Source organism: Phycodurus eques, chromosome 12, assembly GCF_024500275.1.
Source record: "Phycodurus eques isolate BA_2022a chromosome 12, UOR_Pequ_1.1, whole genome shotgun sequence".
Taxonomy (NCBI): Eukaryota; Metazoa; Chordata; class Actinopteri; order Syngnathiformes; family Syngnathidae; genus Phycodurus; species Phycodurus eques.
The window spans coordinates 7,444,761-7,472,314 of record NC_084536.1 but is presented as its reverse complement, the minus strand read 5'-3'; the positions used below and the strand labels follow the sequence as shown (position 1 = coordinate 7,472,314).

Genomic DNA, 27,554 nt, shown 5'->3' with positions numbered 1-27,554 from the left:
CAAACAGATGGATGCTGTTTTCCTGTGTTGTATTAATTGAATATTGATGCTTGCGTGTGTGTGTGTGTGTGTGTGTGTGTGCATGCAGGTGTTTCTCCAGGTCCGACCACCTGGCGCTGCACATGAAGCGCCATGTCTGAAAGAGGCGGCACCACCCAGCAGGACAGAATAACAAGAACAAGAAGGGAGGAAGAAGCCCGCCGACCACCGCGCGGCGTCTCGCGGAAGAGGAGGAGGAGGAGGAATAGTTAGATTGTTGCTTTTCATTCACTTACACACACTCGCTGTTTTTAACACGCCGTCTTCGAACGCATCACACCGGTTTAACTTCTTGACCTTTCTTAGAAAAAGTCGTCACATGCTCGTCTTTGTACAGTCCAACTTTCTGGATTTTGGTTTTGTGGCGTTTCCTCTCGAGAGCGCCATCCAGTCCAAGATAACTACACAATCTGACATCCCAGAGACTCGCCGCCATCTTGCCGGCTCTCCTCCGACGCCAATGACGCAACGGAAGCCGATGCGTGGCACCTGGCGGGAGAAAATGCGCAGCGCCACTTTGATTTTTTTTCTACTGGGAGAACCACAAGGATTCTTCTTGTTGATGACATTTGAGACACTTTTAGCTCTTTTTCTCATTTGAAGAAAAATGTCTTGGAACTCAGCAGAATGTGAGAGGACTGGCCAATCAAAGAAACAGGAACAGGGAGTGCTTCTTTTAAAACTTCCTGTTTGTGCCGCTGGATGTGGGAGGTCACAAGGAACGTCGCTAATTAGCTGCTAAGTTAGCTGCTGACGTAGCCGAAATTAGCCTATATTAGCCGCTAACTTAACAGTAAACTTAGCCGCTAACTTGTTAGCTGATGACTGCACTGACTGTTTTTCTAATGTTCCGTGCTTTTTGCTACTGCTAATGAAAAAAGAAATCAAAAAAAAAATGGAGATAAACCACAAAAACATTATGAACATGCACGCACACACACACACACACACTGTTGATGTTCAAATGGCTTTTCACAATTTTTTTTTTCTGACGACAAATGATCTTAACCTGGTTTCCATAGCAACCTTTTCTCGATCAGCTTCTCTCATGCTTTTCACTTTGGAAACATCAACCGTGTGCGCTGGAAAGTTGCGCCTGCCTGGTGCCGTCGACGGCGTAAAAACCTGGAGGGCGGCACGGGAGGGTCCACAGTACAGCTTGGAACAATCGATACCAAAAACCTCCGGCGTGGATTCACCATTTTGAGGCAGCTCCACCACGTTCCCTTATGGAGGAAAAGGGGGTACGAAAAAAAATACACCGTCGTCCGTCAAAGCCAATTTTCCCTCCGTTTGCTGTTGTGTGTAAAAGGTACCCAAGCGGAAAAGGCTGTTAAAGTGGACTAGCGAATTTCCGTCTTTCTGAGGTATGATCAGAAGCGGGATGACAGCTGTGTGGAATTCCTAACACTGACACTCACTTTTCCAGCCTTTCTGCGTCAAAAGCAATTGTCCAAATATTTTATACTGCTTTGCTAGTTTCAACGTGAAAGGGGCTCATAATGAGACGTACAATCACAGAGGGACGCCAGTTGCACTTTTCAAAGCACGAACGTGTGGCTGCGTCTGTGTAAAACCTCTTACTCGTAATTTGGTCATTACAAAACTCTTCAAAATCATTTTTTTTTTCCTGGCGCTTCGGCCTCGCTCGGCCTGCTTGTTTTGTTTCAGCTTGACTCCCCCGCTAGCTCCCGATTAGCATAAGCACTAGAGGTGTCACAATTAATTGATTCATCTTCAACTAATCAATCATCAAATTAATACACAACTACTTTAATAAGTGATTCATCATTTAGAGCCATTGTTTAACTAGAAATTGTCCAAATCCTCTCATTTCAACCACTCAGCAGTAAACATTCTCTGATTTCTGTAGTCGTCCATGAAAGCAGACTGATAAACTTTGTGCTGAATCAAAATGAGACATTTGCAAACATCTGCTTTTGCTTTGGAAAACAACAATCAACATTTTTGCCGTTTTTCTGGCGGATGTTACAGACCAAAGCTGGAGCTGGAAGCCTCAGAAGTGTATATCAAACTAGTAGGCCTTCATTCGCATGAATCGGTACCCAAGAAGTTGATCTCAGTTTCAAAAAGATTGGTGAGTACATCATCACTCCCTCTCATGTGATATTGATTCATTGTTGTTTATTTGGTTTTGTTTCGTCATTAAACTATACCAAATAAACAACAATAATCGGGAAAAAAATGATTTTGCAACTTTAATGCATCGTCAATTTGTATCCAATTTTTCAATGAATTGAAATGATTGATAGAATAATCGATTCTAAAAATATTCAATAGTGATAGCGGTCCCTAACATTTGTCAGAAAATCAGCAAACATGTTGATCATTGTTTTCCAAAGTAAAAGCAGATGTTTGCAACTCTTATTTTGATTACACACAAAGTTAATCCGTCTGCTTTCGTTGGAGGGCAACAGTAATCTGAGAATAGTTACTGTATTGTTGTGAGGCAGAAATCAAATGATTTGGACCATATTAAGGTTAAAAAAAGGTCTCTAAACAATTATTCAATTATTAAAATAGTTGCTGATTCATTTGATTATCGATTACTTGTCAATTAATCAATTAATTGTGACACCTCGAGTCCAAACCCTGTGGATCCGTTTAGTGGGAGCTAACAAATGAGTAGATTAGCATGAACAGCCGCTATATGCTAAAAACGGCCTTTTAGTGTAAAATAATGTGGCTTATTTAGCCAGGGTAGAAGCTCGAGCTGTAGCTTTAGTGTAGTTACGTCATGTTAACGTAATGCAAGTAGCTACTAGTTAATGGCTAGCTTAGCATCGGCAAAGGACTTCTTCTGGTACACACATAAAGATAATCGGGCTGTTTTTGTCCCGATTTCACAACTGATGACAAATTCCAGGCTATTTTATGTCTACAAGACTATCCTGTAAAATAATCCTGTGGTCTGAGGTTTTTTAAGAGTGGTTTTGTCCTGATAATAGGGTACCACCCTGCAAAAACGCAAAATCTTACGTAGTGATTTTATCTTATTTTAGTAAAAAAAAAAAAACTTTTACCGTACTTAAAGAAAGTTTGACTTTTTTTCTAAATTTTCAGCAAGATGAAAAGACTTATTTTAAGAAGCGTAAGATTTTTTCACTTTAAACAAGACATTTTCTCCGTAAGCGGAAAATCTGTCAATGGAACTCGTATGAACTAACTTCTTAACATTCTTAAAATAAGATGCTGTATATTAAAACAAGTCTTTTTATCTTGCTGAAAATTGAAAAGGCAAAACTCTCTTAAAATAAGTACAGTACGATGTTTTCACTAGAAATAAGATAATTCACTCGGTAAGATTTTGCGTTTTTACAGTGCAAACGGGTCGGGTTTGACAATGGGAAACATTAAACGTGCGAAATATCCATCCATCCATCCATTTTCTGAGCCGCTTCTCCTCACTAGGGTCGCGGACGTGCTGGAATATGTACGACCAAAAATCTGACATCTGCCGAGTCATGACTAGGTCAATTGTGATGTGGAGTGCAATGGAGCTAATCAAGAAGCAACCTGACTGACGAACAAGGAAGCAGCCGCAAATAAAAACAAGCATGTCCTACCCGATATCCATCCATCCATCCATCCATCTATTCCCTTAACCAGTTATCCTCACTAGGGCAGGGCACATATAAACAAACAACCAATCGCACTTACAGACAATCTAGAGTCTTTAATTAACCTTCGACAACGCAACAAACATTGGCGCAATATTTCTGGTAGCCTGTAAAATCAGGCCTTCAAAATAAAAGCATACCAGTAAAATGACAGAGTTCACACACCCAAAACACAAAAGACCGCCGCACCTCAGAAATGGAGGACAAGCTCGTGAAGCTGCGGGAAGCCTGAGATTTAATGTCTCTGGCAAGTTTTTCCACAATTTTGTTGTTGTTGTTCAGGATTTTTCTGTGAGAAATAGTCCCAGGGCCACCATAATTTATTTTTCTCGTTTGTCCTATTCGACGTTGCGGTGCTGTTGCCTCTTCATTTTTGTTAGATCACATTTGATCATGCAAGAGTTCTGTCTTGGCGGACTGGATCCAGGATCGGCAGTGAAACAGAATCTTTGTGTGTGTGGTGTTCTGTGTTTACTTTATCAGAGCACACCACACACAGTATGACAAAAATTGTTAAATGCCTGATTTATTTGTATTTTATTTCCATCTTCATGTGTAACAGATAAACAATCTTTTAAGATTTGAAAAATCCTTATGTGTGTACCAGGCCTAAATTTAGGTTAGGATTGTTGACTCCGAAGGATTCCAAAGAGAGACTCACCAGCCAATCGTGGTGCAGGACTGCCTGAAGGAGGCGGGGCCATCTCACCAGTTGCCAGCTGCGTCTGTTAGCTTTTGTACATAGCGTGACTTCCTGAGCCACTTCCTGCTTTAGTTGTCGCCAACGTTCCACTACGTATGTGATCACACTTGCTGCACTGCTAGCGTAGTCTCGTCGCACATCCACGCCTCGCCACCAGGGCGACAACGCGTCGCATACCAGTCAATCAAATGCCTTGACACTCAGTCACGTGACTCTCTTGGCGTCGCTGCTATCACATGACTCACTAGCGTCATTAGCATCATTAGTGTGTGTTTGTTTAGCACCTTTTTATAACCCAAACATACCACAAATGTTTTTTTTTTGTTTTTGTTTTGTTTTTTGTTTTTTTTTTGGGGGGGGGGGGAAATCTGTCACCAAATATGTTGAGAATTCCCGGAAAAGTCACTCGAAACATTTTGGTTTTATGAGCTAAGTGGTACTACAACAGAGCGAGCTCATGCTAGGCATTCACATGGATTTTTCTTTTATTCATTTTTTTCGACATTAAATAAAAAAAACCTTAAAAAGTGACAGATTTTGTGAAAATACTCAAATCAACAAGATTTTAGCTGTGGTCACTGAGTCCCAAAGCAGAGACGCACTAGCATCATTAGCGTATGTTTGTTTTGCAACATTTTACACACTGAACACACCCCAACTTTTTTCAACGAATCTGGCCAAAAATAAATAAAGAAATAAATCAAACCATCATAAGTGGGAACAATGAAATTGTTTTATTTGAATTTGAACATTTTTTTTCTCAAAATATTTTGCTATGAAATTCTAACAAAAGAAATGTTGACCCCCACTGAAGTTAGTGGCGCCCACCAAAGAAGCAAATTGGTACTGCAACAGCGTGCTCGTTTGCTCATTAAAGGCATTCAAATAATTTTCTCATCAACACTTTGATAATATGTTTGAACATCAATTAACATGACGTAACATGACGTTTTTCAGGAAAAAAATACTCAGATCAAATCAGTTTTCTTTGTGGTCACCGAGTCCCATAGCCGGCACCTTTTTTTGCTGTACAAAGTGTTGAAATGATATGATTTGTATGATACAACATTATGTTGTTTATTGACGAGGGAGAGTTTATTTTTGTTACTGAATGTGTTTGATAATTGTTTTTTTCTAAATTGGTATTGTATCATATCTATGCAACGCGTGTTCAGTGGAGCCTTTTTATTTAAGAATGTACAAATCTGTGTCATAAATGGTAGAATCTCAACTCTTGGTTTTTTTGTATTCATTTGGAATGGATTGGTGTTGTAATGCTGCAAGGAGCCACCAGGTGTCAGTGTGGCCATGAAGGGCACACAACTGAGTGCCCCTCCAAACAGGAAGTAATGAAAGAAAAAAGTCACCTTTTCCCAAAGACGTTACGAAGGTATCGTTTTTTTTTGTTTTTTTCATCATGTCACGCTACCTTAACATTTCATACCGTAATAGAATGCAGGAATGGGACTTCAATGTACGATGAGAGTTGGAAGCAACTGTTAGGGTTTCAAACTAGGGTTAGAGTTTCAAGCCAGGGTTAGATTTCAAAGAAGAGTGAGGGTGTCAAAGTGGGGTGTCAATGCAGTGGGTTTCTGACACGGGTTAGGGTGACAAAGTAGGGTTTCAAGGTATGGTTATGGTTTTAAATCAGGATTTCGAACACTGTTAATTGTTTCAAAGTAGGGATAGAGTTCTAAATTAAAGTTTCAGGGCAGAGTTATCTTTTCAGAAGTAGGGTTTCTAGCCAGGGTAAAGGTTTTAAACAAGGTTTAGGGTTTCAAAGTATGGTTTCAAAAGCAGTGTTAGAGTTTCGGAGTCGGGTTCAAGTGTGGATTAGGGTTTTAAGGCAAGGTTAGGGTTTCAAAGTAGAGCCCGAGATTGTTCAGTCATGCAACAAGTAGAAGACGTGCGTGTGCGTACATTTGTGCGTGCCTGCTTTCCCAGCATGGACTGTACCCAATTAAAGCTCCTTATCACATTAGCATTCTGCTGCTGTGTGTCCAGCAGGTGGCTGATGGGAAGTCAGCCAATTAAAAGCCAGCCAGCATGTGGAGGCGACCAATTAAAAGTCAAACATTCGCGATGCCCACCGGCGTTACCGCGGGTGTCGACCGGGCAACATGACTCACACGTGATGTGATTAACACACTACATACAGTATGGGAGATCATATCAGCTCCATGGTCAGGTACCCACAATGCACTGCAAGTCTGCTCATACATTGTTGAAATGTTGATTTGATAACGTGTTAGTGGAATGCCAGGTCGAGACACGAATGGAGGAATTCTAATTAGGGTGAATTGTATCACCGCATAACTGGACTGTTTCGCATGACATGGCATCATCAGTGAAGTGAATCGTATCGTATCAAATTCAAAATGTATTCAATTGTACTGTATCGCATCATTACCGGATCGAGTCGTACGGCATCGCATCGTTAGTGGAGTGAAAAGCGATTTATGGTCAGGGCTTGGCATTAACTTTTTGGAAACGAGTGGTTTCTCAGACTATGTCGTGCAAAGGTTTACTTGAACCACATTTACAACCTTCTTAAATGTAAAGGAACCCTATGCACTCTCAAATCAAGACTACATAAATGTTAAACATGGTCGTTATCAAGTATTCAGCTCGAATAAGGTTGTGCTCCGTTTTCCTTATATGCATCTTTAATAACGGTCTTTTTTCTTTTCAGCCTCATCAACATAAAACATGAACTCCTTAGCACTGTTTGAGTTTTCATCAGTGCTTCCAAATTTGAGGCTTTTTCTCATCCATCCTGCAGGTCAAAACATGAACATTGACTCATGTTAAGACTGATCGAGCTTTCTCAGAAACTTAAAGGTAGAGAGGTTTGTTCGTTGTTTGTTTGTAATCACAACATTACGTGGCATTCATCTTTTAACAAAAACCTCCCATTGTCATTAGAGTGAATCTAGTCGTATCACCTCCTAATTGGATTTTATCGTATTGCATTGTAAATGAAGTGAATTATATCATATCCTTATGAGAAAATTTTTTTGTGATTTGTATCACTCCTTTATTAGAATGAATTGTGTTTCATCGTAACCGGAGTGCTTCGTATCCTTTCCCATCATAATTGGAGTGAATTGAATGGTATCACCTTGTAATTGGAGTGAATTATATCATCTTGTAAATGGAGTTAATCGTATCATATTGTGTTCAAATTAGATTCAGTCATATTGTATCATATCATAACCTAATCATAGTGATTTGTACAACACCGTAAAAAGAATCAATCCAGTTATCTTATCGTAACTGGATTGATTCATATCCTATCGAGTCGTAAGTTGAGTGAATCGTATCAGCACCGTAACTGGAGTGACTCCGATTATACAGTATCACATAACATAATTGGATTGAATCGTTTCAGAAGTGGAGTGAATATTATTGCATTGTAATTGGAGTGACTCATATTGTATCAAATTATTATTGATTGAATTGTAGCGTATTGTCTCGCACCGTAATTGGAGTGAATCGAATGGTATCACCTCATAATTGGATTGAATCGTTTCATTTTGTAAATTGAGTAAATCAAATCACATCCTGTTACAATTGGATTAAATCGTATGGCGTTGTATCACATTGTAATTGGAGTGAATCGAATCGTATCATATTGTAAATGGAGTAAGTCGAATCAAATCCTGTTGTAATTGGATTCAATCGTATGGTATCACATCATATCGTAATCGTAGTGCTTTGTATTGCACTGTAATTACAATGAATTGTATGCCATTGTAACCAGAGTGATTTGTATCCTATCACTTCTTAAGTGGAGCGAGTCGTATCTATCATAATTGTACTGATTCATACGGTACTGAATCCTGAGTGAATCCCGTTTTTTCATATCGCGTCATAATTGGAATGAATCGTACACTGCCATGCTAAGGTAGCAAGGCCATTAGCAGGCAGCGAACCCTCGTCGCTCTGACCATGCGCTGTCAAAAGTGTTTTGTTTTGTTCACATGGCGGAAGACGGCAACTCCTCCTCAGCATCTGTCTCATTAGCACTAATTGGATATATCGCTCGTTAGAGAGGTACACGCTAACAAGATGGAACTTTTCCATTCGGACTGAGTGCCACTGCAACCGTGTCAAATTAGGGAGCTCACTGTGGCTGCCTGCGATAGGGTGCTGGGTGTGTTTATCGTTTCTCATTTGTTGTCCTTCCTTGTTGGCATGGAAACAAGCTCCCCAAAGGAGATGCCTTACCTACCAGGGATGCCCTTTAGTGCACAGGTTTGTGCCTGAGACAAAATGGAGGACTGCTCTGTCTTTTATTCATTACGGTATGCCAATCTAATGGCTGATTATGAAGAGGTGTATTTTGGCACAAAATGCTGTACTTAGTGCCCAAAAACTCTGTTTTCGCTGAAATTTTACATTTGGCCTTAAAAGTAGGATATTTGTACATAAAACTGAAATAGTTGATCACAAAAAGATGTATTGTATCAGCATTTTTAAAGTTTAAAAAAAACTGCAAATGTCTATAAAGGTCCCACCAAAGCTTCGGGATTCAAACCACTGCCTGTAACGAGTATAAAGGGGAGTATATTTGGCTACAAAAGGTTAATAATTTTGCACAAAAATAAAAAAATTCAAAATTAAATGTTTTAAATTTGATCAGAATTTCCATCCAACCATCATCATTCCATCATTCATTCGCTTATCCAAGGTCGGGGTCGCGGGGGCAGCAGCTTAAGCGGGGAAGCCAAGATTGCCCTCTCCACAGTCCCTTCGTCCAGCTCTTCCGAGGCTATCCTCAGGCATTCCCAAGCCAGGCGAGACTTAGTCCCTTCAGTGTGTCCTGGGTCGTACCCGGGGCCTCCTCCAGGTGGGACGTGCCCGGAACACCTCACCAGAAAGGCGTCCAGGAGGCATCCTAATCAGATATCCGAGCCACCTCATCTGGCTCCTCTCAATGTGGAGGAGCGACGGCGAAACTCTGAGTCCCTCCCAGATGACCGAGCTTGTGATCTGCCTGTCAATCCATTCTTCCCTCAATCGTGCACAAGACCCTGAGATACTTAAACTCCTTCACTTGGGGCATAATCTCCTCCCTGACCCGGAGAGGGGACTCCACCCTTTTCCGACTGAGGACCATGGCCTCAGATTTGGAGATGCTGATTTTCATCCCAGCCGCTTCACACTTGGCTTCGAACTGTTCCAACGGGAGTTGGAGATCATGGCTTGATGAAGCCATCAGAACCACGTCATCTGCGAAAAGCAGCGACGTGATACGGATGTCACCAAACCGGACCCCCTCAACACCTCGGCTGCGCCTAGAAATTCAGTCCATAAAGGGAATGAACAGAATCGGTGACAAAGGGCAGCCTTGGCGGAGTGAAACTCTCACAGGAAGAAAATCCAATTTACTGCCGGCAATGCACAACAAACTCTGACACTGGTCGTACAAGGACCGAACAGCCCGTATCGGGGAGTCCGGTACCCCACACTCCTGGAGCACCCCCTACAGGACTACCAGAGGGACACGGTCGAACGCCTTCTGCAAGTCAGTCAGTCACATATAGACTGGTTGGGCGAACTCCCATGCACCCTCAAGTATCCTGCTGAGGGTGCAGAGCCGGTCTACTGTTCCACGGCCAGGACGAAAACCACACTGCTCCTCCTGGGACTATCTGAGATTCGACTTTCTGACAGATCCTCCTCTCCAGAACCCCTGAATAGACCTTACCGGGGTAGCTGAGGAGTGTGATCCCCCTATAGTTGGAACATACCCTCTATTCTCCCTTCTTAAAAAGGGGGACCACCACCCCGGTGGCACTGTCCCCAATGTCCATGCGATGTTGCATAGGCGTGTCAACCAGGACAGCCTCAACGAATCCACAGTCTTTAGGAACTCAGGGTGGCTCTCATAACCTCAGTGACCTCAACCCCAGAGATAGAATAACCCACCTCAGACTCCCCAAACACTGCTTCTTCGTGGGAAGGCGTGTCAGTGGAACTGAGGAGGTCTTCTAAGTATTTGGCCCACCGACTCACAACGTCCTGAGTTGAGGTCAGCAATGTACTATCCACAGTGTTGACGGTGCACTGCTTTAGTTTCTTTGGGTGTGGGGGGGTCACTTTTCCCCCCCAAACACTGTACATTTTAACACACAAAATTTTACTTATTAAGAAAGTGTAATATTTGTGGACAAAAATGGCATGGCAAAATGGCAGAAAATTTTATTTTACCACAACAATGCTATACTTTGCCCCAAAAACACAGCCGAATTGAATTGGCTCCAAAACAGTCATATCTGTGCTTAAAAAAAAATGCCATAATTGATCACAAAAAGTTGTATTTTGGCACAAACATTTGATATACTGTAATGAAAAGGGGTGATGTCCCCACAACAGATAACTCAAATCAAGCAACATTTCCATCAGCAAGTTTCGAAAGATGCAGGAGAGAGAGGAAGTTGGAGGCGGAAAAACAGGAGGTGAGGGGGCGGCCAGTGTGTGTGTGTGTGTGTGTGTGTGTGGGCGGGTGGGTGGACGCAGGTTGGGAGTTCAAGTTTGGAGAAAAAAAATCTCCCAACACATAAAAATGCTCATTTGTGGATCATGTGATCTTACTGAGGCAGTCTAATGTGCATGCATGTGGGTGCATGTGTCGTACGTGCGTGCGTGCGTGCGTGTGTGTTCCAGGAAAATGATGTCATCTCTGAATAAATTATGTTCCAGAAGAACAAGCCATGATGTCATCACTTGACAGGAAATAGGATGAAACGCACGCATGCATGCACACTCTGATCTATTGGACGCTTTCACAAATGTTTGTTCCGTGGTAGAACGAGCATCGTATTGATTTTGAATCCGATACCACCTAAAACAAAATGTTCAACACTGAAAGAGTTACACATGTAAAACGCTTATAGCAAACAATATTTTTTGAAATAATATTTAGTTTCTTTGGGTGGGGGGGGTCAAATAAATTCCGTTTTATTGTATTGCTTGTATTTGTGTTAATAGTTCTATATTGTGTTTTGAAATGTATTAATTCCCCCTTTTTACAAGCATCACACACTGAATGTGTCTGCGTGCTTGCGTGCATGCGTGTGTGTTCTCATTAAATGTTGATGCCCTCTGCAAGCTAATGGATGCTAATTAGCTCCCAGTCGCTAATGGTTGCGTCTTTTTCTGCTTCTCTTTCGCTATCGATTTCTCGAGATTATGGACTCAAAGTGTCCATAAAAGCTTAGAAATGTCCTCATTAGACCTCAAAGGATCACGTCTGAGTGCACTTTGCTTTTTATTTGGCTTTTTGGATGCCTTTTACGAATGGACCAAAGTAAGGAAGACGTATGCTAAGCAGAAACCACTGTGGGGGTGTCCAAATACTTTTGACCAGTAGATGAAGCCTCTCTGTCAGCTGGTCCAGCAGCTTTTTGTAAACAAATAATTTTGATCTGGATCCTGTGTGACTGCGTTTGCGTCTGTTTGACGCTACGTTAGCTTCTCGTGCTAACCCTTGAACGCTGTTTCTGCTTTTATTTATTTTTTGTTCCCTTTTGAGAATGTCAAGAAGCCTTTTGTAAGCAAAATACTTTAATTGGGATTGTCTGTGACTGGTGTTTTGGGATGTTTGACACTATGCTAGTGGCCCAAAATATTCTTAATCAGCACACAAAGGACTCTGATTTGGATGTTGCGTGGTGGTTTTGAGTTTTTCCTAGGTCGATTGGGGGCTTAGAATAGGGGATGTCGTCAATTGCAAACTGTGGGCCTGTAAAGCCCTTTTAGACTCTTTTGTGATTAAGGGATACATAAATAAACTTGACTTTGTGATGTGGTGTGATGTTACGTTACTTTCTCAGATTCGTCGCTAGCGAGCTAGCCGCCAACTGCTATTTGTTTACTTTGCATTGATTGTGATCTGCTGTGACTGGTGTGAGTCCATTTCTTTGTGACATTAGCTGATCACGCTAGCTGCTAGCTGGCTAGTCGTCAGCTGGCTAGCTGCCATGTGTCGGACGTTAGCGTGACACATTTTAAACTTGGCTCAGTAAACCTCTCAGCTGACGTATCGATCAACTTTTTGTAAACCCATGACTGATTTGGATCTTCTGTAACTGTTCGACACAACATAGCTTCTCATGCTATCTGCTCGCTAACTTGCCATCAAATGGCTAGTTGCCATCCATCCATCCATCCATTCTCAACACCGCTCATCCTGCTCGGGCAACAAATTTGCAATCACAAAGTTCAGTTCTGGGACCTGAACCCACGCTGCTCGCACCAAAGTCAGGCGAGTGTACCACTACACCATCAGTGACCCCCTGGCTTGGCTAGTTGGCATATGTGGAAAGTTGAGATCAAGTAAGCGGACACATTCCTAGCTTGGGATGGTAGGACTCTCAGTCAGCAGCTTTTGTGAACAAATGACTTGGATTAAGACGTTCTGTGACTGTTGTGATGCATATTCCGCTTAGGGGAGGGAAACAGCAATTTGGTAACAATGGCAATGCGTCGCGGCGTCATACAGCTTCTTTGATGGTCATTGTACTGCTGAAGAATGAAACAAAGCCTTGGGGTAGCGTGTTCCATGACAACATTTTGATGCTTTTTGTGTGCGTAAACGGTGGCAGGTTGTCGTGGTGATGAAAGTGTTCCGGCAGCCTTTCATGTGCTCCGAAATATGCTTGTCGCGAGACGATAACCCGCGTCCGACTTTGTTTGACGTCCTCACTGGCATGTTTTTCAATTTTTTTTTTTATGGCTTTCATACTTTCATTTGCTTTCAAGTTGAGCTTTTTTAGATTTTTCAAGGAGACAGCACACTGTCCTGCTCACGTCATTGCAGCATTGAACTGACTTTTTTTTGTTGTTGCATCTGTGTGTGTGCACATGCATGCGTGTGACTGTCATTGTCATTTTCCTTTCTACGATTCTATTGAATGAAAGACCAAAGCAGCACAGTTTCTGATTACCTCCATCGCAAACAACATCAAAGCCTATGGCAAGCCGTTTGAGCATTTATTCCATATGGGTCATTTTCAAATATGTAATTTGTTCAATCACGGGGAAGACATAGCTCACTGAATTTCATTTTGAAAATCAATTAATTTGTCATTTATTATTGTTCAAAAGATCATAATTGTTTCTAAGAAAAAAGTGTCTTGAAGTAATATTTTTCTCACTTTTAATACCAAAAAAGCTTTACCATTATGTGTCCAAAATGAAATCTCAGGGTTTGCAACATGTTTTCTGAAAAACGATTTGACGAAAGGTAGAAAGTCAACAAGTACCGTGGTTGCTGGCACGCTGAAACCATTAAGTTCACGGTCAAAGCTTGATGGACAAGCTACAGGCTAAAAACTCTTAATACTCACTGGCAATATTTCTGGGTTGAAACATAACAAACAATGCCAGAACTTCATAGGTTTACATGAAATCAAGTTTGAGTAGCAATCTGAGAAGATTTTCCCGAAAATGGCAAAGTGTCAAAGTCAGGTTGGAATGGCCACTTTAACTTGTGGACCTGTAGTTATTAAAATATCCACTGAAGTGATTAGTAATGAGTGACTGATTGCGAACACAGTTACTGCGTTCAACAATCATTCACCAATTCCCTACTCCGGAATCACTAGATAGTCATTTTCATATAGTGGACCTATATAGTTCCTAAAAAGTCTACCTAAAATCCTTTTGTAGTGATTAACAGCCACATCCACATCCACAAAGTGTTTCAGACTCAGAATTGACATTTTCTGATATGTTCTTTGCTCTCTTTGTTATGGTTTTGTTTGTGTTTTGGGGGGCTTTAGGAAATCCGGCACGTGTGTTCATGACATTAGTAAGCATGAAAATCATCTTCGAAACTGTGCTGACATGCACAGGTAGTCCAATATTTTGAAGGTGCTGATTTCGCGCATTGGGATTGCGCAACCCAGAGAGTTAGAAAACACAGTACTACCATCCGGTAATAGTCCCTACCCTAAATCTGGCACACATGTCCATCATGACAGGACACACAAAAATCCAAATATGTAGTCAGACATTTAGTTTTTTGGTTGTTTTCTGAAGATGACACACAGAGAGAGATGCCGTGGAGTGTTAGAAAGTATTAGTACCAGTGCGTCCAATTTACACGAAATCTGGCACATAAAGTATGTCCATAATGACAGGGCGCACGAAAATAACTCAACAATCAACGCTGTGAAATATATAGGTAATTGACGTTTTTTGGGGGGTTTGACAGTTCGCTGTGAAACATGATACACCCGCGGATGTGTTAGAAAATATTAGTAAACGGCACCAGTGTGTCAAATTTACACAAAATCCAACACCCATGTTCATCTTGACAAGGCACACAAAAATCAAGAAGCTATGCTGTGAAACACAAAGGTAATCAGCCATCTTTGGGGGGGATAATTCTCAACAAAACACGATCCCCCCCCCCCAGAGTGTTAGAAAAAAATCTAAGTAACATCAGCGCATGCACACAGAGCAGAATATTTCTTTTAAAACCCTAATAAAATATTTCATATTTTGAGCATCCAGATAGCAGGAAATTGATGGTGTGTATTATACATAGGTAGAAGGGTTTTCCTGATTTCTGGGGTCGATTTTGGGGGTTCGCATTATATCGTGAATGATTTACACACAAGAAATGACGGTAGTTTTAAAGCTGCCGTGCAGTTGCTGATATTGCAAAATGCACACATGCATGTGTGTGTATGTAATGCGTATATAATAGATGAGATTTAGGAAGTCACTGTTTGTCCTCATCACATCCTCGTCATCCTCGTCTTTGCTGGAGCGGCTCTCCTCGTCTCCTTCCTCGGCGGACGATTCAAGGTGACAAGTTCACGTCGGCTTCTCGGGAGGCCTCCTCTGCTTGACCTACTTTGACACACACGCACGCACATGCACGCACACACACCCAGTCCAATGGCATCAACAGTGCAACATTTGTTTGCATCTGAAAGTCATCCTTTTGTTTGATCTTGAGTAGCGGTGATGGAAGTTGGATTATCATGTTGTTATTATGGGATGTTGTGTGTAGAATTTGCGTAACATGAAAATGTAAAAAAGGGAAGCAGGGTAAATACTTGACGGGTGCACCATACAGTAAGACATGACATGAGTTGAATTTGTTTGGTGACCACGCTCATGACTCAAAACACTCGTATCTCAAACCATCTTTTGGCACTACAACTTTTCATAATGCCATGTTGTCATTTGTGGTATAGTCGTAGTGCCTTGAGCATGTTTCTGCTTGGGGGAAGTTAGAGGAGAAGGCGGGGTGGGGGGGGGGGGGGGGGGTGTGAGGGGTGGGGGGGGGGGACACATTGCCCAAGGGTTAGGAGGCCGGGTTTGGATGGGCGGAACCAGAGTCGCAGTGAGACGCGCTGACCTGGAAGGCGAACGTTAGACTAACACTGCTGAATGATTCATGCGGGACAATGTCGGTCGCAGCAGCGACACCTTCATCTTTATTTGATGGATGACGGCGGGTGGAGCAAAGCATGCTGGGGAAAAAAATGCAACAAGAATCTGATAGGGAGAATTCTGTAAGACGCACAGAAGATTTGTTCACACCGAAAAGCTATCGACAGCGACGTTATGATGAACAAGACGCATTGCATCTTCTCTTTTTCTTACTTTTCCACCACATTAAACAGGCTTTGAACAAGAGTTAGGGTTTCAAAGTAGGATATCAAGCCTGGCTTTGAGTTCAACGTGGGCTTTCAAGTCTGATTTTAGGGTGTCAAACAAGGGTTAGGGTTTAAAATTATGGGTTCAAAGCAGGATTACGGGTTCAAATTATTGGTCCTAGCCAGGGTTCCTTTCTCAAATTGGGATTTCAATATAGGTTAAGGTTTCAAATCAGGGTAAGGTTTCCAAGACAGGATTAGGGGTTTAAATTCAGGTATTAATTAGGGTTGCAAGATATTTTCTGAAATTAGGGTTTAAAAACAGATTAAGGTTTCAAATTATGTTTTCAAGTCAAGGTTAGGGTTTCAAGATAGTGTTTGGGTTTAAAGACAGTACTAGGGACTTTAGATTAGGGTTTGGAAACTGAGTTAATGTATAAAAGTAGGGTTTCAAGACTGAGTTAAGGTTTCAAATTAGGTTTTCAAGCAAAAGTAAGGGTTTCAGGTTAGGGTTTCAAGCCAGAGTTAGGGTTTAAAATTCGGGTTTCAGGCAAGGGGAAAAGTTTTAAATTAGGCTTTCAATTTAAGGTTTCAAGCCAAGGTTAGAGTTTGAAAATAGGATTTGAAATCAGTGTTATGGTTTCAAACAGGGGTCAAGGTCCTATATTAGAATTTCAAGCAAGGCTTTAATGAGGATTAGGTTTTTAAATTAGGGCTTCACATTTTGTGTGCGTGAGAATTTGTGCTGCACTTTGAGGAAGAGGAAGTCAAATAGCTCTCTCTCTCATACAAACACAAAGACACACACATATGCACGCACACATTCACACACTACTGCTGCTACACACCTAATTTCCTCTGTCATTGGTGGAGCAAAGAGTACAACACAATACGGCTGTGTCATCAACAACACTGATTGGTTGATGACGTCGCTCTCTTCATTGGCTCGTCTACATGTCAACGATTGCCTGTTATTGTTTTGAATAAATTGATTATGATTCAGTTACTGGTTTGGTCCATGAGATGTCAGAAAATCAGCAAAAATGTTGATCATTGTTTTCCAAAGTAAAAGCAGATGTTTGCAAATGTCTTCTTTTGATTCAACACAAAGATAAGGCTGCTTTCATGGAGGATGACGGAAATCAAAGAATATTTACAGCCGAGAGGCTGACATTTTGAGGATTTGGACCATTTTAAGTTAAACAATGGCTCTAAATAATGAACTGACTATCCAAATAGCTGTGGATTCCTTTGATGATCGATTCGTTATTTATTAATCGATCAATTGTGACCAATTCCCGCGTGATGATAGACATGTCGACTAGCCAGTGAAGTGTGAGTCATGTAACCAAGCAATCACCACATAATGATTGGCATGTATTCATCTACAAGTCAATCATTATACGGTGAAACGATTTACAGACACAATGACACATCCCGGAGCGGGAACAAAAACTGTTTTCTGTTGTTTTTTGACTATAAGCAGTGTTGGGAAGCTGACTTTGGAAATGTTCCAATGATCAAGTTATACTGCTATTACATTTTCAAGTGGGTAATTATTTCAATTACTTTCTCAAAGTAATATAACTAATTACATTTTGATTACCTTTCTCAATTTCTAATGAATGCATCAACAGGATCCTTGGATGTTTCCTCTAAAAAAAGTGGATTAAAACTGTTGATCACTATTTTGGAATTAACCACATATTTGTTCTTTACAAAAATAATAAACTGATGATAAAACATGATGAAATGTAAATACATAATAAAACAATGTTGGTAGTAATTTCCATACATATACTTATATATATATATATATATATATATATGTACAGCATATGAAAAACATGACACCATGTTGACCTAATGACAAATGTGCACAATTTAGACAATAGAGCTTCATATGCCAAACAAGATAAGTGAATGTTCCATAAAAAAACTCTAAAATTATAAATATGAAACTGTTCAAAAATCCATGCTCTTTTATGTGTTAAAAAGTAAGGCTGGGCACAGAGTATCGAGAATCGATTGGAAGCAGGACTAACATTCCGATGCTCCTGGAATTATTCATATTTTAAAATTTCGGTTCCTATTTTTGATGCCTCCACTCCGCTGACCCCCAAGAACAAAGCAGCAAAAACCAATGAAGAAGAAACTGCAAAAACAACGAAGAAGAACACGCACGAAGTGCTTGTGCCCAACGGCGGCGGTGATTCATCGTGTGTCTTAAATTTGTTAAAATAAATGACAAGTCGCCTCAGGGCAACAGTTGAAATAAGATTATATTGTGCAAAGGAGGTTTCACGATGTGTAGAAGTAACGCAGTGCCACATCTGACATGCTCCTCCCCGCTCCAGGCCTCAGCCTACAGCGTGCCAAACCTCAGTGAAGTCAATTGGGTGAGTAATATAATAAAATGCGTCTCTTGTCATTACATTGAAGCAGCCAACAAATTCAACGGTGAGTCATTCTGGCCACGAAACTCACGCACATTGGCTGAAAGGGCAGATATGATCATCAAATACAACCCCAATTCCGATGAAGTTGGGACGTGTTAAACATAAATAAAAACAGATTTGCAAATCATGTTCGACCTATATTTAATTGAATACACTACAAAGACAAGATATTTAATGTTCAAACTGATTAACTGTATTGTTTTTAGCAAATAATCATTAACTTTGAATTTTATGGCTGCAACACGTTCCAAAAAAGCTGGGACAGGGTGATGTTTACCACTGTGTTACATCACCTTTTCTTTTAACAACATTCAATAAATGTTTGGGAATTGAGGACACTAATTGTTGAATCTTTGTAGGTGGAATTCTTTCCCATACTTGCTTGATGTACAGCTTCAGCTGTTCAACAGTCCAGGGTCTCCGTTGTCGTATTTTAGGCTTCATAATGCGCCACACAGTTTCAGTGGGAGACAGGTCTGGATTGCAGGCAGGCCAGTCTAGTACCTACACTCTTTTACTACGAAGCCACGCTGTTGTAACACGTGCAGAATGTGCTTTGACATTGTCTTGCTGAAATAAGCAGGGGCGTCCATGAAAAAGACGTTGCTTGGATGGCAGCATATGTTTCTCCAAAACCTTTATGTACCTTTCAGTGTTAATGATGTCTTCACAGATGTGTAAGTTACCCATGCCATTGGCACTAACACAGCCCCATACCATCACAGATGCTGGCTTTTAAACTTTGCGTCCATAAGAGTCCGGATGGTTCTTTTCCTCTTTGGCCCGGAGGACACGACGTCCACAGTTTCCAAAAACAATTTGAAATGTGGAGTCGTCAGACCACAGAACACTTTTCCACTTTTCACCCACGTGTTCCCAATTAGCCTGTTCACCTGTGGGATGTTCCAAACAGGTGTTTGATGAGCATACCTCAACTTTCTCAGTCTTTTGTGTCACCTGTCCCAGCTTTTTTGGAACGTGTTGCAGTCATAAAATTCAAAGTTAATGATTATTTGGCGGCACGTTGGCCGACTGGTTAGAGCGTAAACCTCACAGTTCTGAGGACCCGGGTTCAATCCCCGGCCCCGCCTGTGTGGAGTTTGCATGTTCTCCCTGTGCCTGCGTGGGTTTTCTCCGGGCACTCCGGTTTCCTCCCACATCCCAAAAACATGCATTAATTGGAGACTCTAAATTGCCCGTAGGTGTGACTGTGAGTGCAAATGGTTGTTTGTTTGTATGTGCCCTGCGATTGGCTGGCAACCAGTTCAGGGTGTACCCCGCCTCCTGCCCGATGATAGCTGGGATAGGCTCCAGCACGCCCGTGACCCTAGTGAGGAGAAGCGGTTCAGAAAAATGGATGGATGGATTGATGATTATTTGCTAAAAACAATAAAGTTTTTCAGTTTGAACATTAAATATCTTGTTTTTGTAGTGTATTCAATTAAATATAGGTTGAACATGACTTGCAAATCATTGTATTCTGTTTGTATTTATGTTTAACACAACGTCCCAACTTCATTGGAATTAGGATTGTAACAACCAGGATACAGCATCAATGGGAGCTCATCTCAGTAACATGTTTTATGTCCCGCAGCATTGACACGCACATGTACATTTTTTTTTTTTTTTTTTAAAAAGCTCTCTTGAGAAAGTGCTAACCAGCAATCCTGTGAAAAGAAAAATTATAACATATACATTCAAGTTCATAGGTTTGATATTAATACTGGTTAAAAAGAACCCTGTAAGAAATTCATAGCAAAGTCCATTGAAAGTAAAAAGTGAATACAATTAAACTTAACAGACAAGTTCAGATGATTTAATCCATAAATAACTGGTTAGTTTCTTCTTTTAAACCAGGAGTGTCCAAACCTTTTCTCCCAAGGGCCACATACAGAAAAATCAAAGGGGACAAAGGCCACTTTTGACAACTTTCATTCATTTAATATAATAAACCAATCAATCAGTATAGGTAAAGTTATGTGAAGTTATAATTTATTATTTTTTATATATACTGTATTGTTTAAAAAAAACACTCAAAAAACAGCGAGGTAATAATGCAAAACAATGATTTTTCAGGATTTTGGTGTGGCCAGTAGCATGACTAAATGTGAGAAAAGTGTGAGATGAGAACAAGCTTCTCGTCTCCTGCCTTGCCACCCAGTGTAGAAAGTAAGCATTGTAGTATAATGCAGGCAACCGATATGGACTGTGTCAAAAGTACATTTTAGCCATGCAAACATTTTTGACCCAGCCCCCTAAAAGAATCAGAATCGAGAATCGTTTGGAACCGTAATTGAAACGACAAACCTGGAATCAGAATCGCTCAAATTCAAACAATGTCCAACCATATTCAAAACTGCAACTATAACTTTTTCAAAATCTCAGACAAACTAATAGATTGAACCACAAGGTGACGCTTCGAGGTCATATTTTGAAAAATATGTCATGTTTGACATATTGACCAGAGAGAGCCAATCACAAGTGTCAGCTTTAGAAGGAGGAAGTGATATGAAAAGAAATCTTGTCTTTTGCGGCTAATTTCAAATGTAATTAAAATTGTAATCATGGATATTTCCAAAAGCAACTAATTTAATTACACATTTTCTCACAGTGATATAATGGATAACAACTACATACATTTGAAATTCAATTACGTAATCCCATTATATGTAATTAGCTACTCCGCAACACTGACTTTCAGCAATTAAAAGTTGACAGGATTATCAAACAGAAGGTTGTGACTTCATAACAACTTGTTGTTGTGACTTCATAAAATGGAGACCAGTTTGAGTTTATTTTGACGAGAAATCGTCCAGGGGAGAGATGACTCACATGGAGACGGGCAAGTGAGACAATGAGCGAGGCTGCAGGATACCACCGTGTGTACATGTGTGTGTACGCATGTGTACGTGTGTGCTGGGGGTCATCTTGTCAGGCTGTCAGAGCCGCTCGCCTCACGTCCACGTCGCCTCCTTCCCGCCGTCATCTTGTTGCTCTCGGGAGGCCGCCGCTGTGGGTCTCATTAATGTGTGTGTGTGTGTGCTGGCCTATATTTGACAACCGCACATCCAGATGGTGGCGCTGGCCCACTGGCCTCCACGCGGAAGGCAAACATTGACACGTTGTCAAGGAGCTAACTTGTGATGTCACCTGCGGACACGCCAAGGACGTGACAGCACACACACACACACGTACACACAAACATGCTTATGTTTTATTCTACGAGAACATCCATATTGTATATTCTTATCCTGTTGTTTTACAATTGAATGCTGCTGCTGCTGTATGACAAAATGAAATACATTTTCCCCTACAGGAGATCATGTAAAGCGAAACAAACTCTTCCTGGCTCACCAAAGTAGCATTTCAAGACAGGCTTGGAGTTTTAAATTAGGTTTCAAACAAGTTTTAAAGTTTCATATTTGGTTTTCTAGCCTGTGTTCGGGTTTCAAATTGAAATTTCAAACAAGGCTAAGGGTTTCAAGCAAGGCTTGGGGTTTTAAATAAGGGGAAGGGTGTCAAATTAGGGTTTCAACCTGGGGTTAAGGTTTCAATTAACGGCTTAGGTTTCAAATTAGGTTTTCAAACAAAGTTTAAAGTCTCAAAATTAGGGTTTCAAACAAGGGTTATTTTTGTTGTTGTTGTTTTTTTTTAATTAGGGCTTTCAGCCAACCAGTGTTATGGTTTCAAACGAAGGTTAGGGTTTCAAGTCCGAGTTTCGTGTATGTGTTTGACTGTGAGTGTGTGTGCTGCACCTGGAGGAAGAGGAAGTCATAGGTCTCTCTCGCTCTCTCTCAAACACATACACACGCACACGCATGCACACACACACACACACACACACACACACACAGTATCTCTCCCAAATGTGAACAATTGTACATTCTGTAAATACAGTAAGTGTCTTTTGATAATTGTGTACTTATATTTCTTTCTTTTTTTTTTACCTCAAGGCTGCGAATTGTGAGATGCCTAATGGATTTTTATTGTTCCTGTGACACTGACAATAAAGTTGAATTCTATTCGATATTTCCTCCAAGTCAGTCCCTCATCTGCTTCTTGCTATGGGATTATTGTACTGAGCAGTCAGGACACGTCACCCTTTTCACTGAACACGTTCTTTAAGTCTTGCATGTCAAAACGATTTCATATTCTCTTTTGCGTGTTGTTTTGCATTTTTGATGTAGCCTTGAGTGTCTCGTGTCCAATGAAAAGCCAGGAATGTTTTTCACTCCTTTCAGCGTGAAGGCCGAAAGCGACGCTTTTGTGCGACTAATCGCTTGATTAGCTTCTCCGCCCTTACCATGCATTGCCATGCTTGCAGTTGATTTTGTCGATTTACGCTCTGATTTTTATGCCAAGGCCGACCGTGTGTGTGTGTGTGCGTGTATTCCACTTTATCTTCATTTTCAAAGTGTGAAATGATCCCAAACTTCGGACATTGTCTGTATTTTATGCACTCTTTCCTCCTGGCTCGCGCTCATTGCTACGGGGGTCTGCAGTACCATTAGTCCGTGTGGAAAACCGGTCACCGCAAAATCCCGCGATGATAGAGCGTAAAATCTGAAATGTAAAATTTTATATGTACGATTTAGAAATCTGCGATAAAGTGAGACTGCGAAAAGTGAACCACAATATGGCAAGGTACGACTATAATACCCCCCTCCAAAGGTTTCTGGACTTTTAAAAAGTACTAGATCACTAGAGGGGTCTTCATATGGCCCTGGAAGATTACCCTAGAAAACTTTCTGCGGTTCAAACTCACAATGGCCCCACACAGGTTCCTAGTTCTGGGGTAAAGGAAGTGCCATTTAGTTTCTAGTACCTTTGGTGCAAAAGTGCCTAAGGACACATTCACACACACTCAAGTATACGGACTGATGATGTGTTTGCATGAACACACACGCGCACACACACACACTGTTCCATAAGGCTGCCATCCATCCCTGTGGATCTCCCAATTGTGACCTCAGATTTTCCGTGGATCAAAGGGAAGTCACCTTAATTTGAAAATATCTCTCTCACACACTTACACACACACACACACACACACACACACACGCACACAGCAGACATGTTAATTAAAGAACAGAGTAACTGAGGGTCACACAGCAGGAAGATAAAGAGTGTCATCATGAGTGAGAGGCATCCATGCCGGAGGTGGGTACAGTAGCCAACAATTGTACTCAAGTAAGTGTACTCTTACTTTAGAATAATATGATTCAAGTAAAAGTAAAAAGTAGTCCTTAATACATAGAAAAAGAAATATTTGCGTAAGTGCGTGAAAAAACTACTCATGGACTGAGTAACTTCTAGAACAATGTAATCATAATGACATTTGCAATTAAGACGTTTGCAAACAACTTCTTTTACGATGGAAAACAATGACCAACATTTTTGATGATTTCCCGATATATTACAGAGCAAACCATTATTGGAAAAAAATAATGGTCAACTTACTCTATTATAAAAATCATTGTTATATGCAGCCGTAGTATGAATGACCTGCAATTGACGTGCTTTAGTTGAACCTGAAGCAGCCTCAGAAGTGTGTATCAAACTAGTAGCCCTTCGTTCGCATGAAACCGTTGTCAAGAAGTCGCCCTCACTTTTAAAAGGTTGGTGAGCACAACATGGTAAACAATACCAAATAACAATACTTGGTGAATAAACTAATCTGGGGGGAAAAAATGCAATAAACTTTAATGCAAAATATTTTTTGATTCAATAAATCAATTAAATAAAATATTCTATAGTGGCAGCAACTAACAATTATTTTAAAAAATTATTAATCTGTTGATTAGTTTTTCAATTAATCGATGAATCGGATTTGAAAAATTTAATTTCCATCCATTTATTCTCAAAAACAGGACATTATATCAGAAAATGCCCAAACATAAACTGATTATGATTCAGTTAATTGTTTGGTCCATAACATGTCAAAAAATAGGCACAAATGTTCATAATTGTTGTAAAAGAGGTTGTTTGGAAATGTCCTAATATGATTAAAAAACAAACAAACAAACAAAAACCTTAATCGGCCTGCTTCCATGGAGGACTACAAAAATCTCAGAATATCTAGTGTAAGGCTGAAATTTCGAGGATTTGCACAATTTTAAGTTGAACAAGATCTCTAAACAATCAATTATCAAAATAGTTGCAGATGAATTTGATAATCGATTAGTTATTGATTGATCAATAAATCATAGCAACTCTAGTGACAGCCTTACGGAGAATATTGTTTGTCTACGATGCTACAACCACAAGGAGCTTTGCCGATAAAATCATGTGAAGCGAGAAAGACGACTAAACGGGATATGAACCGTTCCTTGTTTTTGTGTATTCCTTGCCAGCGGACGAATTAACGGCTCTCAGAAAACTGCAGTTGTTTGTTTACATTTAAACGGGAGTGACGTCATGTACTCTTTGATCGTGAGATTACCATTTCAGCATCGCAGCGCCCCCATCTGGTCAGTGGAGACTTTAATCGCACACGCAGACAATGGACGTGGGAGGTTGTGCAACTGTCAGGATCTATGTGTGACTTTGCGTAATGCAACACAACCAAAATGCCATTGCTAATAATTTAACAGCGGGTTTCCACGGCAGGAATTTTCGTTACCCTGGAACCAGAAACGTTTAAGTTGTGTTCTGGGATAATTTGTCGGAGCTAAAAGAAGACTTTGCTCAGAGGGCAGGACTTTTGAGAACTCCAAGAACCCAAGTGCAAAGAAATTCCTGGAACTTTATTTGGAATACAGGAACTATTGTGCAAACATAGTTCTAGGGTGATTTATTGGGCCAAAAGAAGACCCTGCAAGACCGAGAACCTTTAGCATGGCACTTTAAAGATTTCAGAATAGAGGTGGAAATAAGGCTTTTGTACAGAGTAATGTAACAGGGGCCAAAAGAAAACTCTGCAAGGGGGGGTAGTATGTTTGAGAGGTCTAGGACCCTTTTGGACTGACAGAACTTTTTAATTTCCTCCCACATCCCAAAAACATGCATGGTAGGTTAACTGAAGACTCTAAATTGTCCGTAGGTGTGAATGTGAGTGCAAATGGTTGTTTGTTTCTATGTGCCCTGCGATTGGCTGGCAACCAGTGCAGGGTGTACCCCGCCTCCTGGCTCCTCCTGCCTCCAGCATACTCGCGACCCTAGCGAGGATAAGCGGTGTAGAAAATGGATGGACGGGATGACTTTAGTTAAAGTACAGTACAAGTAGGCCTGTTTTACTGCCGCCCCTCGTCTCCTGCTCGAAGAGAGGGCTAGGTGATGTTGACCGAATCTGTGGCTGTTCCTGTTTGGGTTCTGCACCGCCCAACTGGGACAAGATCTGATGTGGACCGCTTCCCCCGGAATCATTGCCATGGAGGATTCTGCTCTGAACGACCAGGCCAGGTCCTGAGGTAGAACCACCAAAGGCGTCTATGCTGCGGCGCCTTTTCTCTTCAAATGGACTCTTACACCATCTTTATGAACATTGTACAGCACCAGACTATGTGATAAATGTTGCACACTCGACATCCAAGTCAGCCTTTGTTCATCCAGAAGCTTCAAAATTTAATAGGCAACGTGTCGAAATATTTTTCGTTGGCATAATGTTTACACGAGTGTAGAAGTTCTCCCGGTCGTCTCATGTTACCCGCGCCTCACTCGGCGAGGCCGTGTGCGGCTGCCTTTCACACGGGCTAATACTATAGACGCCTCACACAAAAGCACACATGAAAATAAAAAGAAAACGCCACACATCAATAATCGACAGTCTTAGTTTTTGATCGCTGAAACATGAAATGTTTCATTTTCCCTCGAGAGCGTTGACTAGCAAATAGTGTTTACAAAAATCTAACCCTAATGCTATGGCGACTGTGTGACCCGGCATCAACAAAATTTGGAGGCAGGTGTTGTTTAATCAATTGCAAGAGTGTATAAATTAGTCTTAAGTGAAGATGTTAACATTTCTACAGAGGTGCCCACTCTAATTTCCACGGGTAGGGCATTGGTGAGTACTGGAGCCCAAATACAAGAATTCTGTACAAGGAGAAAAGAGGGAATGCAAAAAGCAACAACAGCGCCAAAATAGAAAAGGCAGAAGAAGAAGAAGAAGAGTCTAGTTCATCTTTACCCCTGACGGGGGGTTTAAGGGAGGGAGAGAGATTGGGGGATGTTATCCCTTTCTCCTCCAACTGAGACTCGTTTCTCAAGGTCACACACACTCACATACACACGCACGTACACACACAGACACACACACACACACACACACACACACACACTGTCATACTGTTTTCTCTCCCGTCCTCGTCTGTACACACCCGCCAAGTCTCAGTCAACCATCTGGACACACACACACGCAGTGTATTTATGATAATGGACCAAATGCTGCCATTGATTCTTTCAGCTTTGTTTGTGTGTGTGTGTGTGTGTGCTTTCATTTTGACATTGGACTGCATTTTGAAACACTCCGTCTATGATAAAAATGGTTGAAAAAGTGCCAAAAATGAATCAATGAATACATTCCATTTTAGGATAAGGCAATAACAGAATAAAATACAGTGCCCCCTTGAGATAAGAGTAACCCGATTTGTATGTTTTTCAAGACACCAGCCGTCGATTGGCTGATTTTTTGCTTTGACTTGCAGTGCAAACTTGAGATACAAGCACTGTCAGCCCCTCAGTCCCCAACGATAGTTTTCTCAACAGCAGGTGCCTCTATATTAAAGTAGTCTGCCCTGACTGTTGACAATGTAGACAAAAAATGTTTTTAAAGAAAAACTTGAAAGCTGAACTCACCTCAAATAAATAAATAACTCACCCTAAATAAATAAATAATTGCATTGATCTTACCTTTAAGTGATTCATAAGGACTTTACAGCTCATACCAAGATATCTTGGATAGTTCTAAATGTTCTACTACTACTTTACACTTCTGTCTGCTGAAAATAAATGCAAAAAAAAAACTAGAATTATGCATATGGGACTTTTTGTTGCTTTTGCCTATTGTACCAAACTCGTACCGAACCTTGACCCCAAAACTGAGGAACAAAGAGAATTGTGTATTTAAAACAACCAAAAAGCTTTTCCTCTG

The 27,554-nt window shown here is 41.0% G+C and overlaps 1 protein-coding gene across 1 annotated transcript in view; it reads left to right on the top strand.

The window, feature by feature from the left end:
• Window positions 1–5,614, top strand: part of LOC133410398 (Krueppel-like factor 7) — a 36,103-nt gene extending 30,489 nt beyond the window's left edge. Inside the window, exon 4 of the mRNA XM_061691532.1 lies at window positions 89–5,614. Coding sequence (XP_061547516.1) covers window positions 89–140 — 52 coding nt within the window. The 3' untranslated portion in view covers window positions 141–5,614. The remainder of the gene's footprint in view (window positions 1–88) is intronic.
• Window positions 5,615–27,554: the final 21,940 nt, after the last annotated feature.